The sequence below is a fragment of the Puma concolor genome, chromosome D2 (assembly GCF_028749965.1).
Source record: "Puma concolor isolate L17-30 chromosome D2, mPumCon1.1.hap2, whole genome shotgun sequence".
NCBI classification, from domain to species: Eukaryota; Metazoa; Chordata; class Mammalia; order Carnivora; family Felidae; genus Puma; species Puma concolor.
In genome coordinates, this window is record NC_141677.1 from 79,381,527 (window position 1) to 79,396,868 (window position 15,342).

General features: G+C 41.9%; 1 protein-coding gene across 7 annotated transcripts in view; it reads left to right on the forward strand.

Annotated features, from left to right (window-relative positions):
• The window catches only part of PLEKHA1 (pleckstrin homology domain containing A1), a 57,238-nt gene that overhangs the window by 27,127 nt on the left and 14,769 nt on the right, over positions 1-15,342 (forward strand). For all 7 annotated transcript variants that reach the window (XR_015241899.1, XR_015241898.1, XM_086681080.1 and 4 more), the window contains exons 5-7: positions 4,096-4,193; positions 10,176-10,301; positions 14,084-14,227. Coding sequence is in view for 5 of the 7 variants with exons in the window: in XM_086681080.1 (XP_086537206.1) it covers positions 4,096-4,193; positions 10,176-10,301; positions 14,084-14,227 (368 nt within the window). In the remaining 2 variants the exon portion in view is untranslated. The remainder of the gene's footprint in view (positions 1-4,095; positions 4,194-10,175; positions 10,302-14,083; positions 14,228-15,342) is intronic.

Here is a 15,342-nt window from a genome sequence, read left to right on the forward strand (position 1 = left end):
AACTTAGCAGAGTAGAGAAGAAGCCAGTGAGGAGCTGGCCTGTCAGCGTCCTGCCCCCACCCCAACTCCAGAGAGACTTAGGTCCTGGGTACCGTATGGGGAGGCAGCGGAGAGGAGGACCCAAAACGGACTACATTTGGATGTCTGTGTCAGGGACAGCCTCCAGTCCCTGCTTCCATGCAGCTTAGTTGGGCAGCTGTCCTTCCACCATCCCAGCAAGAAATGGCATGTGTAGTACCTTTAGAAATAGAACCAGTGAGGGGCGCCTGGCTGGCTCAGTTGGAGGAGCATGTGACTCTTGATCTCAGGTTCGTGAGCTCCAGCCCCATGATGGGTGTAGAGATTACTTAAATAAATAAAAACTTAGAAAGAAAAGAAAGAAAGAAAGAAAGAAAGAAAGAAAGAAAGAAAGAAAGAAAGAAAGAAAGAAGAAAGAGAAAGAAAGAAAGAAAGAAAGAAAGAAAGAAAGAAAGAAAAAGAGAAAGAAAAAGGAAAGAAAGAAAGAAAGAAAGAAAGAAAGAGAAAGAGAAGAAAAAAGAAAGAAAGAAAGAATCAGGCTCTGTGTTCGGGAAGAAGGGGAGAGATGAAGCGTGAAACTGAAAATACGACTAAGTGAAAATATGTGCATGGAATGCACCTCTTTTCCTGTGTCCAGTTCCAGAGCACTGGGCAGCCAGGTATAGTGGGGTGGGTCTGCATACTCTAGAGAAGAGAGCCATAGGTGCTGACATCTGGGCATTTCTACTAGAAGACTTTGCCAAGTGAGGTCCAGCGGTTAGTAACCCTACATATGTTTCAGGGAGCTTCCAGTTAGTTTTTTTAGTGCCTTGCTTTTAAATATGAATAGACAGCCTGGGATTACATGACATTTGAGGAGAGAGCACTATCAAATAGGAAAAGGAACACAAGACAATGCAAAACTCAGAAGAAAAAGGCAAAAAATCTGAAAGAACAAAGACAGACCGATGAGAGGAGAGAAATAAGAAAATTAGTGGTTCCTTTTAGAAAGTCTGCCATCTGATTGAGAGAACGAGAGGATGGACAAAGAATAGAGGGAACTGAGAAAACTGGCAAATAATGTGAGAAAGTGTCTCACAACCATTTGGTCGCTACCCATACCCGAACTGTAACCAGTTGATCTTAGGTGTCAGATGATTTTTGCTTGCAGTCAAGCTAGTGTTTGTGCTTCAGGCTTTATCTGTTTGATACATTCACTCTGATGGTAAAGATTTGAAATGAAGTAAAGAAGTACTCAAGTGAAAAGATAGTAGAACACAACCTCTGGGATGGAGTCCTCATACGCTGCGGAACCCTAGATTCAAAAGCATGGCAACTGGCAGGTTTTGTACACTTTGTTTACCTTCGAATATTTTTTCTTTCTTTCTCTGTCCCCCCCCCCCCGCCCCCACCAACATGGATTATTAGTATGCACTTCCCAATAATTTGCTTTACATTTTCCACAATGCTTCCTTACTTGGAAGTCTCCAGATGATGATGAAGATGATGTTGTCTATTCTTTCCCAGGCGCTGTGCTACTTCCTTTACATAGATCACCTCCAACCCTTCGAGGAACGGATGGGTTGCATCCATTTCCTTGATGAAGAAAATGGCGCTCAGATTACCTGGGTTTTGCAGAATGTTATTGCTAGTTAAGTGCGTGAGCTGGTCAGGTCTGAGTGATCCCAGGCTCGGATTCCAACCCCCTCCTGCCCCCACCGTATCCTTATGCCTCTTCCTACCATGAAATAATACAGTACATGAGTTTTTATTTGGACTGCAAGGTGTGCTAAGACCCATTTTAGAGGTATATTTGCCTCTTTTTTCTTTTTTAAAAGAAGTCCTTATATAAATGCTATTCATTCAAAGATAGATGTATTAAGCACTCACTTTGTAGCAGATGTAGTGTAGTACTAAGTGCTTAGATTTTCAGACTCCTTAGCTGGTCTCAGCAGATGCCCAGAACAGCGCTGAGGGGGGAAGCCATTGGGAGGGGGCCCAACCTCAGCCCGAGCTGGAACAAGGTTGTGAAAAGAGTCTTTACCAATTGTTAGAAATTAAAAATAAAAGCCATGTGTTGATATATGTCCTACTGTGCTACTCATCTTAACTTATGCTTATGGCATGGATCATTTCTCCAGTCTCTAGTAAGATATAAGAGAATGATTTATAGTGTTTTAAGTTTCTTTAGTTTCCATACTAGTTGTCTGACAGCACTTCACAAGGTACTATTTGACTTCCTTGCTCAGATCCTCATCTCCATTCAGGGAAGCTCTGCCTCAGTGTCTTGGTCTCAGTTCCAATTTCAAGTCTTGTGCATTTGAGAAATAACTTTTTCCTTTGAGGGTTTTCATTTCCGCCTTTGCTTAGTCATACCCAACTGAGTGGTAGTATGTCGGTTGATACGTACATACATACGTATATGAGTATATATATATATATATATATACACACACACACACACATACATATGTATATATATTTTAAGTTTATTTATTTTGAGAGTGAGAGAGAGCAAGCAGGAAAGGGGCAGAGAGAGAGAGAGAGAGAGAGAGAGAGAGAGAATCCCAAGCGAGCTCCATGCCCAAAGTGGGATCTCTTGAACTGTGACATCGTGACCCGAGCCAGAATCAAGAGTTGGATGCTCAACCAGCTGAGCCCGCCAGGCACCCCTAAAGGTGTTTATTTTTATGATCTTGGGTTGGGGAGATTTTTTGCATCTATGAAAGCTCAAGTCATTACAGGAAAAGGAAAAGATTGACAGAATATTTTTCTCTTTGTTAAAAGATACCATGGACAAATTTGATGAGGCAAATGACAGGCTGAGAAAAGTACTTGAAATAAAACAAATGATTAATATAAAAGCTCTTAGAAGACAATACAACATAAATGGATACTCAGGAGAAATATGGACAAAGAAAATAAAGCTCACAAAACAAATTCTGATGGCCAAGGAACATAGAAACTAATTTGTCTCGATCAGATAAATTCAAATTTAAACAAGATATAATTATTCACCATTTAGGAGGTCTGAGATTGCTGTATCTGTCGGGGTCCAGTCGGGAAAACAGTCTGCACTAGGTATTTCGAACCTGGGGTATTTGTTAGGAGGAATTGCTTACCCAAATATTGGAAGGCTGAAAGAGTGCAGAGGGGATGCCGAGGAAACCCGGAAATTAGAAATTGCATGAAGCAGCTACCACCTACACGCTGGAGAGACGAAAGGGGAAGAAGTGGTGTTACCAGAAGCTGGGACTTTGGAGGGTTGGAAGAGGGGCCCTGATGGAGCTAGTGATGGGTGTCTGAGGAGACTGCAGGGCTGGTGTGGGGAGTGGCCGCAGAGCCTGGAGCAGTAGTAGCTAGTGGTATGCTTCTGCAGGGGGAGGGAGGTCAGCAGTAGTGGGAACCTGTAGGAGCGTGGCCTCTCCCAGTCTCCTGTCAATATCTCCCATTGGCAGAACATGGCTCGAGCTGGCAAAGGGTTTCTAGGGAATATTGTTCGCAGACTCCGGCTCCAATGTCAACAGTCTCGGGGCTGAAGACAAGGTCCCTATCTAGCACAGATGCTAATGACCAGGACGGGTGCTGAGCACTGGATAAAACAGTCCTTCACTGTTGATAGGAATGTAAATGGGTTCGACCTTATAGGAAGACAAGTTGTCAATATCTGTAAAAATTTTAAGGGTGAATTCCCTCTGACCCAACACATTTATCCCATAGAACTGGTAGCCCAAGTATGGAGAGATATTATGTATATGGTGTTTCATTGGGATATTTTATATAATTTCAAAAATTGGAAACAGCCTAAATGCTTATCATTAGGGGATTAGCTAAATATATTCTGGTATTTCCATTTAATGAAAAACATAGGCATTAAAAATAAGAATGTTACCTATGTTACAGAGTGATAAAAGCATTATTTCATATGATCTAACATTTTGTCAAATCTGAGAGTCACCGTATTGAACGTAGCCTGGTTTTGCAGAAAGCAGGTGCAAACATAAATTTAGATGCAACAAGTGGAAAATTTCATATACTGTTTACTTTTTCTCTCAACAGTGCAAAATTTCATATACTGTTTACTTTTTCTCTCAACAGTTATGAATGCAGGGATGAGGAAATACTTCCTACAAGCTAATGATCAGCAAGACCTAGTAGAATGGGTAAACGTGTTGAACAAAGCTATAAAAATTACAGTAAGTGTTTGTTGTGTTTTTAATTTTTAACGTCTGGAGGTCATCTTTACATTTTGAAAATATGCCTGCTGAGTCTCCAGTTTACCAACAGGTTGCATCCTCAAAGTTTATTATTTAAAAGGCCGGTGTTTATAATGGGAATACATTTTCTTGTACCAGGTGATTATCAGCCCTTAAAATCAGCCCGTAAATGCCATTTTAGCCCATTATGTACCTACCACGGCATATGCTAGTGTGCATTTTACCCACTGCACAAGAATGTTTCTAGGGGAAAATACACATCGAGGATGTTTTCTCTTCCCGAGTAGGATGAGGGGCTTCCTGCCGCCACCCCTGCTACTAGGCGTTGGCCTTCCTGTCTTCCAGGCCCTGACTGGGATCACTGCTGGGTAGGGTAGAATTTGAAGATAGGAGCAGGAAGCGGAGGTGAGGCCATGGAAGTGAGGCACGGGGTTAGGGAGTGGATCTGGAGAGCTGTGGCGGCCAGAGGGTCCTGCCCACGTGGCCCCCTCGGGAGTTTGTCTTCAGGCTCTAAACTTGCCTCACCCACTTTTCCTCCTTGAGTTCGGGGCGGCTACCCTTGCAACTGTGATGTCCCCGGGCTACAGCTTCCTGCTTGCAACCTGGGTTTCTTTTTTTGGTTTTCTGATCCTGAGGGGTTTACCTCAATTACCTGGAAAAGTGATAATCCTTGGGATTAAGTAACTTTTACTGGTTTCATCGCTGGTAAATCGTGGAACCGTTGAGCCAAACCCAGGCTGTTTGACTCTGGAGCTCGACCCTGGAGCACAGGGTCCTGAAAAAAGAGCCCTTTCCCACTCTTTTGTTTGTAAAGCAAAACCCAGACTTTTCTGAGAAAGTTTACTACTGATTAGGACAGGCAAGTAGATAGGTTCTGCGCCCTGATCCTAGCTCTCCTTGCTTTTTTTCCTCCTTACACACTTGTAGAGAGACACAGAGAGAGGCTCTGGAAGGAGTTCCTGTGTGTGAGGTTTGTGTGAGCTCAAGTGTGTTTTACTAAAGTACAGTTGTTTACTGACCCTAAACGACTTACTCTCGAAAAACATATGCTCTGAAAGTCAGCATATGTTGTCACTTGTTAGTTTCCATCTAAAATGAACGATTCCATATTTATATCACAACACAGTAAAGAGTTAATATAACTAAAGCTGTTCTCGGAGTGAAGTCGGGTTTTTTGTCTTGCACCAGAACAGCTTGTTGCCACATGACAGAAAACACCCACGCAGTGCCTCTGATCTGTACATGAAGCAGAAGTTATTTTAGGTACGTGCAGTTTCAGGAAAGCAATTTTGTGAACTGATTCAGAAGTACATGTTCTTAAAAGGTCTTAACTAACAGTTTTTAACTCAATATATATATTTCTTAGGTGAAATTTTCTTTAGGAAGACAGTATCTAGTAACTTTACCAAATTGGTTCATTTCTTACAATTTGCAGTAATTAGTAGCACTGGGTTCTTAGTGCTTTAGGAGAAAAAGGAGTGAATAGTCTCAGGCTTTTTACCATTTGGGGGGTTCTTGAATTGCTAGACCTAATTTATTAATGGTGTGAAACCATCTTACACAGATGACACTGTTAAGCTTATTCAAATGCACGAGAAGCTGATTAGGGTTGGGTGATGTTCCAAAGCATAAAGACTTTTAAATACCAGCGTTTGTGGTCTTACGGTTTTATTTTACACGTTGAAATTCATAATTTTTAGGCTAAATAAGTTGGTATTGATGCTTTTATAATTCATTTTTTGTAATTCACATTTAGAAAATAGGAATACGGGGGCGCCTGGGTGGCGCAGTCGGTTAAGCGTCCGACTTCAGCCAGGTCACGATCTCGCGGTCCGTGAGTTCGAGCCCCGCGTCAGGCTCTGGGCTGATGGCTCAGAGCCTGGAGCCTGTTTCCGATTCTGTGTCTCCCTCTCTCTCTGCCCCTCCCCCGTTCATGCTCTGTCTCTCTCTGTCCCAAAAATAAATAAACGTTGAAAAAAAAAATTTAGAAAATATGAATACGTAAAAAATCTAGAAATCCTTAGCTTGTCAACAAAGTGAATGTAACTATATGAAAGTGAATGTAGAATTGAAGAACTGATAGCACTTACTAAACATCAATTTTATATAAACGTTTAACTTATCGGATAGCAATGAAAGAATTTCCCATGCCTACGTAAGATTTATTTAATTTTTTTCTTTAAAGGGCCTTGCCAGTTTTCATATCATGTGCATTTTACACATGTAAATGTATTCGGGTGTGGAATCTCTAATTTGTCATACATTCCTATGGAAATCGCTGATGAGTAATGCAGATTTCTTTGCAAAATAGAAGTTTATGTTTTAGTGCATGTGTGGTTTACAATTCTATGGAACTGCTTCAAATGACAAGTTGGTCAGCTGTGTAACTTAGTGGTCTGCTGAGTACAATGTGATTATGTAAACTTAAAATTTTTAGAAATTCATAATTAGGGTTTGGAAGCACATGGTTTCAGAATAGGGGGTGGTAGGGAGTAGTGGTAAGGGAATGGTGATTATTTAACTACTTCCTGATTATAGTACCTTGTCATCTTAGTGGACTGTCCTCTGATACCATGGTCTGTGGCTTTTCGAACTTGCCTAACGTCCATGTGAATGTTTATTGGTGGCAGCCGTTTAAAAAAGTTTCCCCTTATTTGAAAAGACAGAGAGCTGGTAGTGGAGGAACCGACCCTGAAGGGAGTATCCGCGAATAGGGTTGGGAAAATCAGATTGATTTTAAAGTATGCTTTCAACTAACTTTTTATAGGAAGTAATAACAGTACAAATACGGTGGCCTCTGGTCCCTTATCGATGAAGGAATGTCCAGGATGTATATGGTGTATTCCTAAACAGAAACCCACTGTTTTTTAAAATAGTGTCTTTTCCCCACCATAGGTGGTAATTCAGAAATCAATACTAGATTTTAATCTACAAGTAGTGTTTTTGACATTGTGGCCAAAATTCCACTTTTTTTTTGGACAGCTGGGAGCAAGTAGAGGAAGCTGAATATAGGACTTTGGTCCTAACAAAATGGTAAATTTGCCCAAAGGTACAAGGCTTTCTACTTGGTACTAGTGTTTTTCAGCTGGCAGGTCATGGGTAGGGCCCTCAAAAGGCTCCTAATACCCAGGAGTTTGTGTTGGAACGTTTTAGGCTTTCGTCTGCAAGCCCTGTTGTTTTTCTCCATTTTGTTTATCTCTTCATTCTCTGACTGCCTTTTCTTTTTCTACTATTAGGACCACAGGCAAACACCTCCTAAAGATGCATGCAGATTTCTCACAGAATACAGCTCCAATAAAGAAGGGTAGAAAGCAAGAGAGAGCAGGGAAAAGTCAGGGGCAAGGAAACCAATCATGTTCAGTGTCTTTGACACTTGCTGTCTGCCTGATGAGATCAGTTTTCTGATTCTCATTAAATAGTTGGCTGATTTTTTTTTTTTTCTGTTCCTGAAAGTATGTTTATTTTAATGGCTGAATTTAGAATTTCATTCAAAGTTTTTAAGACCATTACTGTATTCATGGGTATTTTGCTTGTACTTATTCTTGGGGAATGTTCACAGCTTAGATTATTTATTTTAATGATAAAATGTTAATATTAGTTTCAGGTGTATAACATATCGATTTGAAAATTCTACACATTGCACAGTTCTCACCACACAATTTAGATAAGTTTTATTGTAAAGTGCAATTCTAAGTTAATTATTGAACTCTAACATTAGAATTATGCCATACTTAGTATTTTATTTTATTATAAGGACACATTAGAAGCAGTGAGCTTAACAGCAGAGAGAAGGATTTTTAATATACTATCATTTCTGGAAGAAAAGTGGAAAAAGTATAAATATCACTGTATTTTTGGGGTGGTATAAAAGATTTTTCTTAGGAAATGCCCATGTATGACTGACTAAACTGTAAACTTCTTAAAAGAAGGACTGACTTCATATGGGTCACCTCTTCGTACATTTCAGCTAACACAGATGAACAGATAATTTTCTCTCTGGCTTAAAATTCTCGCAGTGCTGTGTTTCTGTTCTTAATGGGGTAACTTGGCCCCGTTTTCTCGGTCATGTTTCAAATACATGATGCTGTTCATTCAGAACATCATGGGCTTCCTCGGCAGACTGTTTCTGGGTAGAGTGTCCTCAGTCATAGTCCTTTCACCGCCCTGTCATTGTGTGGATCTTGTCAGGTAAAATTCTAGCTAGTACCTGTTGCCTTTAAAAAGCTCTCCAAAAAGTGTAGCCTCTTAGAAGATTTCAGGGGGCATTCCTTAGCAGGATTCATTTGCCTTCCTTTCCTGTGTTCCTGCATTGTAGTGTAAATATGGATGAGAGGGCCTGAAGCCTGGAGAAAAAGCCTTGCGGGGAAGCATCTCCAGGGGAGCGAAGGAGGGAAAGGTGGAGAGGAGTTGCAGAAAGTCACCTGAGAGACAACTTGTGTATATTCGTAAATTATGTGGATTGGGATCTACTACAGCCCGGCTTAGACACACATAGACCGCATTTGCCCGGTATTTCATAAAGCCTTGTCTGAAGACACCACTGTCTGCCTGCTTTTCCCCAGACCTGGTGGGAGAGCACAGGCCTGGCAGCAGTGTTTCTCAGGGTGGTTTCTGCAGCAACTACCTCAAAAACCACTGGTGTTTCTGCTGACCGTGTGGCCTTGTGCACAACACTGTGGCTGGAGCAAGTCAGAATTTCTGGGAGGTGCAACCTGGAAATCTGAAGCTTTTAATAATGTTCCTGGCTGATGCTTCATGAGTGTTAAAGCTTGAGAAACCACACTGCTTCGGAATCCTATTAATAAATGGTTTGGGTCTTTGACTGCAATGTGAATGGTGTCCCCTGGAGCTGTGCCAGTTCCCTGTTAACATGGATTAACTGTGAGGCAAGCAAGTTACTTGATTTTAAATGTTTTTACACCACCACTATGATGCTGGTTAGAACAACTTGTCACAATGTTTCTGAAACACTGCAGGATCCTCACATGCCCTTTAAAATCATTGGAGAGAGATTAACTGTCATGCTCAACATTACATCAGTGCCAAGCATATTTTATTACATTTTTTATCTACGGTCAAAAGAAATCTGCAATCCAAAGGCAGACTACATGCAGCAGTCTGTTGGCAGAAATATTGCACCTTGTTTCCTGAGCGGGCCGGATCAGAAAAGCTAAAATGTATGTTAAACGTGTGTGATCCCTTCGATTCTCTGATTCCACTTCAGTGACGTTTGTGAGTGATTTATCGTTGATACCAGTGTTGGAATACCTTCTCAAAATTTCCAATAAGCTTTAAGTTATTTTGAACATTTTAAGTTTTAATTTGTGTTGAGTATCTTATTCTTTTTTTCCTGATGATTTTGGATTCATCCACTGAGTCCGTCTCTCAACATTTAGTGAACACCGTGTTTTCAGTAGTAGACTCTGTCCTGGCACCAGTAATGATGAGTTTGCCACGGTCTTTGTCCTTGGGTGCTACCAGAATCATGGGCAGCGGCGGAGGATGGGGAGCGAGAACGGCATGGAGCTGTGCTCTGGTGTCAGGTGCTCTAATAAATGGGGGACATAGAATAGTGGTTGAGTGTAGGGGGAGAGTTACACAGACTTCAGTAGAACGTAGTACAATCAGGACCTAAACCTATGTTTCTTCACACCGCTGAGCCTCCGTCTTCTCACTGCTACCACGGAGGTACAGGCCCTAAGCATAGGGTTCATCAGAGGATGAAGTAGAAAAATGTATGAAATAGTACCTGCCCAAGTAAACACTCAGGAAATGATGGCTGTATTATAAAGTATTACTGTAACAGAACAGTGTGAGAACTTAAAGGGCACATACCTATTATACGTAATTTTTATAAATGTCAGTTATATATAAATGGACAATTAGTTGGATATTCTGTGATAAAAGAGGGTCCCCTATAACATGCTGGTTGCAAAATGATTCATTTACATATTATTTTAGGTACCAAAGCAGTCAGACTCACAGCCTCATTCTGATAACCTAAGTCGCCAGAGTGAATGTGGGAAGAAGCAAGTGTCTTACAGAACTGACATTGTTGGGGGCGTGCCCATCATTACCCCAACTCAGGTAATACATCAGTTATTCTGTTGTGTGGTGGTTTACCTACTGCGTAGTAATTTTTATGTTGTTATAAAATAGAACATCTTTACTGAATAAATATAGTAATCAGTTAATTAAAAATGCTTCATATCTGTTTATTTCAAAAGTATGTGTTTATTAAAATATTTGGCAACCACAGACCACACTTCACACTTTTCATGTTTTCTCTGAGCCTTTCTTCTTTTTTTTTTTTTTTTTAAATTTTTAATGTGTTTATTTTTGAAAGAGAGAGAGAGAGAGAGAGAGTGAGCACCAGCAGGGGAGGGGCAGAGAGAGAGGGAGACACAGAATCCGAAGCAGGCTCCAGGCTCTGAGCTGTCAGCACAGAGCCCGACATGGGGCTCAAACCCACAAACTGTGAGATCGTGACCTGAGCTGAAGTCAGATGCTTAACCAACTGAGCCACCCAGGTGCCCCTCTCTGAGCCTTTCTTCTGTATACTTTTGTCCCAAGAAATGGAGACCCTCTGTAAATAACTTTTTTCACTCACATCTCAAACATTTTCCAAGTCACTAAAAATTATTCTACATCAATTTAAATGACTGGGTAGTCATTTTGACTTGAATTTAGCATAGTTTACAAATGGTCTGTTGTTGGACAGAGTTCCTTTTCCTTTTGTAAACAATATGAGTAGGAAAAACCCACTCTTCCTCTCACATGACTGCCACACTCACAATGCTGCTGACATCAGAGGTGTGGGGATCCCCCCACACCAAGCAGTTCTGTGACACTGGCTGGGTGTCCTGCAATTTAACTCAATTCTGACAGTCAGCCTGGATCCCACAGGTTAAGGGCTCCGTCCTCCCAAGACTGCTCCCACCCCAATCCTTTCAGATGTCGGTGGAAAGTCCAGGTTGTTACCTCTGCTTCTGACCGATGGGCTGTAAATTGAAGGTTTCCATGACCTTGTCCCCAGATTTGATTAATTTGCTAGAGCTGTTCACAGAACAGAAGCAGTTTATTTACTGTTTACCTGTTTATCGATAAAAGGATATGATGAAGAATGCAGACGAACACCCTGATGGAAGAGATGGGAAGGGCATGAAGCTTCTGGGACTCTCTCAGCACCTCCACATGTTCAGCAACCCAGAAGCTCTGTGAACTCTCAACTTGGGATTTTTTTTTTTTAAGTTTATTTATTTTGAGAGACGGAGACAGAGCACATGTGAACGGAGTTGTGGCAGAGAGAGAGAAGGAGAGAGAGAGAGTCCCAACAGGCTCTGCATTATAGTGGGACACTTAACCTACTGAGCCACCCAGGTGCCCTTCTGGCTGCTTTCATTTTGTACAGAATTAAGATTTTGTTGTGTTTTAGTTTTAGTGTAGATTATTCAGTAGGTTGTAAGATTGCATAGCAGCTGCCGTATTAAAAAGATCCCAAAGAATTTTTTTTTTACTGTGTCATTTTGTAATGTAGCTTTTTAAAGAAGTATTTACTCATTATAAAAGCATTTAATTGCTATATATTTGTCAAGAAAATGACAAATCTCATTTGGTTGATTATTCAGTATTGGGTTAGTGGCAGTTAAGTGCTGGGATTACAAAGTTTAAGTACATAATTAGTGCTGTTGACCTGTCTAAATGTATAACAGGTTGAAAATTCCCCAAGATAAGACTCGAGTGTTCGTTTTTCTCTTGAAAATTAGGAGTTCTTGAAAAAAAAATACACATTTGGTTGATTAGTGGGATTCTAAGATTATAACATGTTGCATGTAAGCCAGTTCTTTGGGGAGCATGAAAACATGAGTATAGTTAGATCTTTTTTAAAAAGCCTGGACTTGGCGTGTGAAAAAACAAAGAACAAAACCCTGCAGAATTTTTAGATTCTAAGAGCAAGGAGAAAATCGTCTGGAGCAAAAGAGTTTTTAGACTTGCCATCAAAAGCACAGCCCATAATGGGGCGCCTGGGTGGCTCAGTTGATTAAGCTCCCGACTTCGGCTCAGGTCATGATCTCACAGTTTGTGAGTTCGAGCCCCGCTTCAGGCTCTGGGCTGACAGCTCGGAGCCTGGAGCCCACTTCAGATTCTGTGTCTCCCCCTCTCTCTACCCCTCCCCTGCTCACACTCTGTGTCTCTCTGTCTCTCAATAATAAATAAACGTTAAAAAAAAAAGCACAGTCCATAAAAGGATACATTAATCCTCATCGAAATTGTAAATGTTTGCTCTGTGAAAAACCCTGTTAAGAGGATGAAAGGGAAAGTCGCACACGGGGAGGAGGTATCTGCAAACCACGTATCCAACAAAGACTTGTATCCAGAACATACAGAGAAAGAATTGGGGCTCCTGGTGGCTCAGTTGGTTAAGCATCTGACTTTGGCTCAGGTCTCGATCTCACGGTCCGGGAGTTCACGCCCCGCATCGGGCTCTGTGTGGACAGCTCAGAGCCTGAGGCCTACTTCAGATTCTGTGTCTCCCTCTCTCTCTGCCCCTCCCCTGCTCATGCTCTCTCTCTCTGTCAAAAATACATAAACATTAAAAAAAAAAAAAGAAAACTATCAGAACTCAGCAGTTAAAAAATAATCCAATTAGAAAAGGGGCAGGATTCACGAACAGAGATTTCACCAAAAGATAAAAGATACACACGTGGCAAAGGAGCACTAGAAGGGCTGCTCACCGCTATTCGTAAGAAATGCCAAGACCGCAGTGAGTATCCCCGCACACCTATCAGAACGACTCCGATAGATAATAACACACGTGTTGGCAAGGCCGAGGAGAAACTGCCTCACTCGTACGTTGCTGGTGGGAATGCAAAACAGTACGGCCCCTCTGAAGACCGGTACGGAAGTGTTTTGTTAAAGTGCACTTGCGATTACTTTCCAGCCCGGCACGTGCACTCCTGGGCTTTGCTCCTAGAGAGATGGAGACTTAACGTTTACACCGGTCTGTATGGGAATGCTTGTGGCAGGTTTATTCCCAATGGCCCCCAACTGGGAACGACTCAGCAATGCCCTTTAACAGGTGAAGAGTTAAACAGCCGATGGTACGTCCAGACCATGAGCGCTACTCAGGGACAGGCTAGTGATAGGGGAGCAGCCTGCGTGAGCCTGCAGGGAATTATGCCGAGTGAAAAAAAGCTGATCTCCAAAGGTCACCTACTGTAGGATCCATTTCCATTACATTGTCTAAAGGCCAAAATAATAAAGACGGAGAACCAGGTTAGGGTTGCCAAGGGATTGGGCACAGCGGTTCTAAAGGGGTCGCCCAACCGAGCCTCATAATGATGCTGTATGTGGTTGTGGAGGTGGTTTTACACAAAGCTGCGTGTGACAGAAATGCACAGAATGATCCATACACGAAGACATATGAATGCGTGTAAAACTGATGACATCTGAATAAGGCTTGTAGGATGTGCCAGTGTCAGTTTTGAAATGTACTCTAGTTACCATAGTTACACAGTTTCCCTGTTGGGGGAACCGGTTGAAGGGTACATAGGAAGGATTTCCTGTATTTTTTTTTTTTTTTTACAGCTTCCTGTAGATTATTATAATGACTTCAAAATAAGAAGTTAATCCCCTCCACCCTCTACCCACCCCCCACAAGAGAAATAGGAATGTGTGGTTTTATCAGTGATGTGACTGTTTATGATTAAGCATCTCAAATTGCTTAGAAAACTTCACTTCAAAATCTGTGTTCCTAACTGAACTAAGGTTAGAATTTAAGGTTTTCTGTTAGAATTACAACATGAAATACAACTGTGCTTTGAAGCTAAACAAGCAAGGAAAGAATTTCTTTATCTGCTTCATTTTAGAAAGAAGAAGTAAACGAATGTGGTGAAAGTACTGACAGAAATAATTTGAAACGGTCACAGAGCCATCTCCCCTACTTTACCCCTAAGCCACCTCCAGACAGTGCAGTCATCAAAGCTGGGTATTGTGTAAAGCAGGGAGCAGTGGTGAGTACCTTACGAGCGTATGTGTAACAACGAAAAAATGAGTCTGTTAGCAAACTCTCAGCACACGAATCATTTGCTTTGTTTTTCGAGAGATCCAAAGGGAGCCATGAACGTGCTCAGGAGTCAGGAGGTAGAATAGGGGTGATTCTGTGTTATTTTCTTGGTCTGTGGGTGGCTGGGTAAGTTAGTGCTGATTACCACTGACCTTCAATTTTAGATGAACTTTCCTAACACTTTAGATTTATTCCAGAAGGCTTTCCTACTGATCTTTCTCTCCCTTGGGAGTGGGTCAGAGAAAGAGAAGTCTGGCAGGGAGATATCAGGAAAAGAGGGGGCAAGGGAGTGGGGTGTGGAAGGCCTGCTTACTCCATTTGGTGTTGGGCTGACCTCAGTCGAATTCTCTGTGACCTTGGGCTTCTCATTTACCCTCTCAGGCTCTCTGTTCCTTTTCATGGAAAATTAGATTATAGAACCTACCATTTGGAGATACTTTGAAAGATGCAAATTAAGAGAGTATCTTAGCGACACCTGGTCCTTCCTAAGAGCTGTTAAGGGTTAGCTGGGTATTTCTCATCCAGCCAGACCCACAGCGGGAAATTGTAGGAAGGGCAAGTACGTTTACCAGTGTTTTCCAAGGTTCTTTTTTTTTTTTGAGAAAGAGAGAAACAGAGTGTGAGTGGGGGAGGGGCAGAGAGAGGGGGAGACACAGGATCCCAAGCAAGCTCCAGGCTCTGAGCTGTGAGCACAGAGCCCGACGCGGGGCTCGAACTCAGGAACGGTGAGATCAAGACCTGAGTCCAAGTCAGACGCTCATCTGACTGAGCCACCCAGGCGCCCCCAGAGTACCTTTCTAAAATTTGTCATCCTTTACGTGAACCAAATCGTTAGCATTTTGTGAGAAGATAAACTTTGAAGTTTGAAAATAAAAGTAAAAAAGTTTCTGTGAGTAAGGAAATACTTAAAACTCTGCCGGCAGTTCTGTCTGACTTCACGTCCCTTTCTGGCAACGCTAATTAGTGTAGGTCAGCCGTGGACAAGTTCTTTTATCTCTAAGCTCCTGACCTTGAAGTGGAGGGAAGTGAAGGGAGGGCCCGAGACTCACCCCTTGCAGCAGG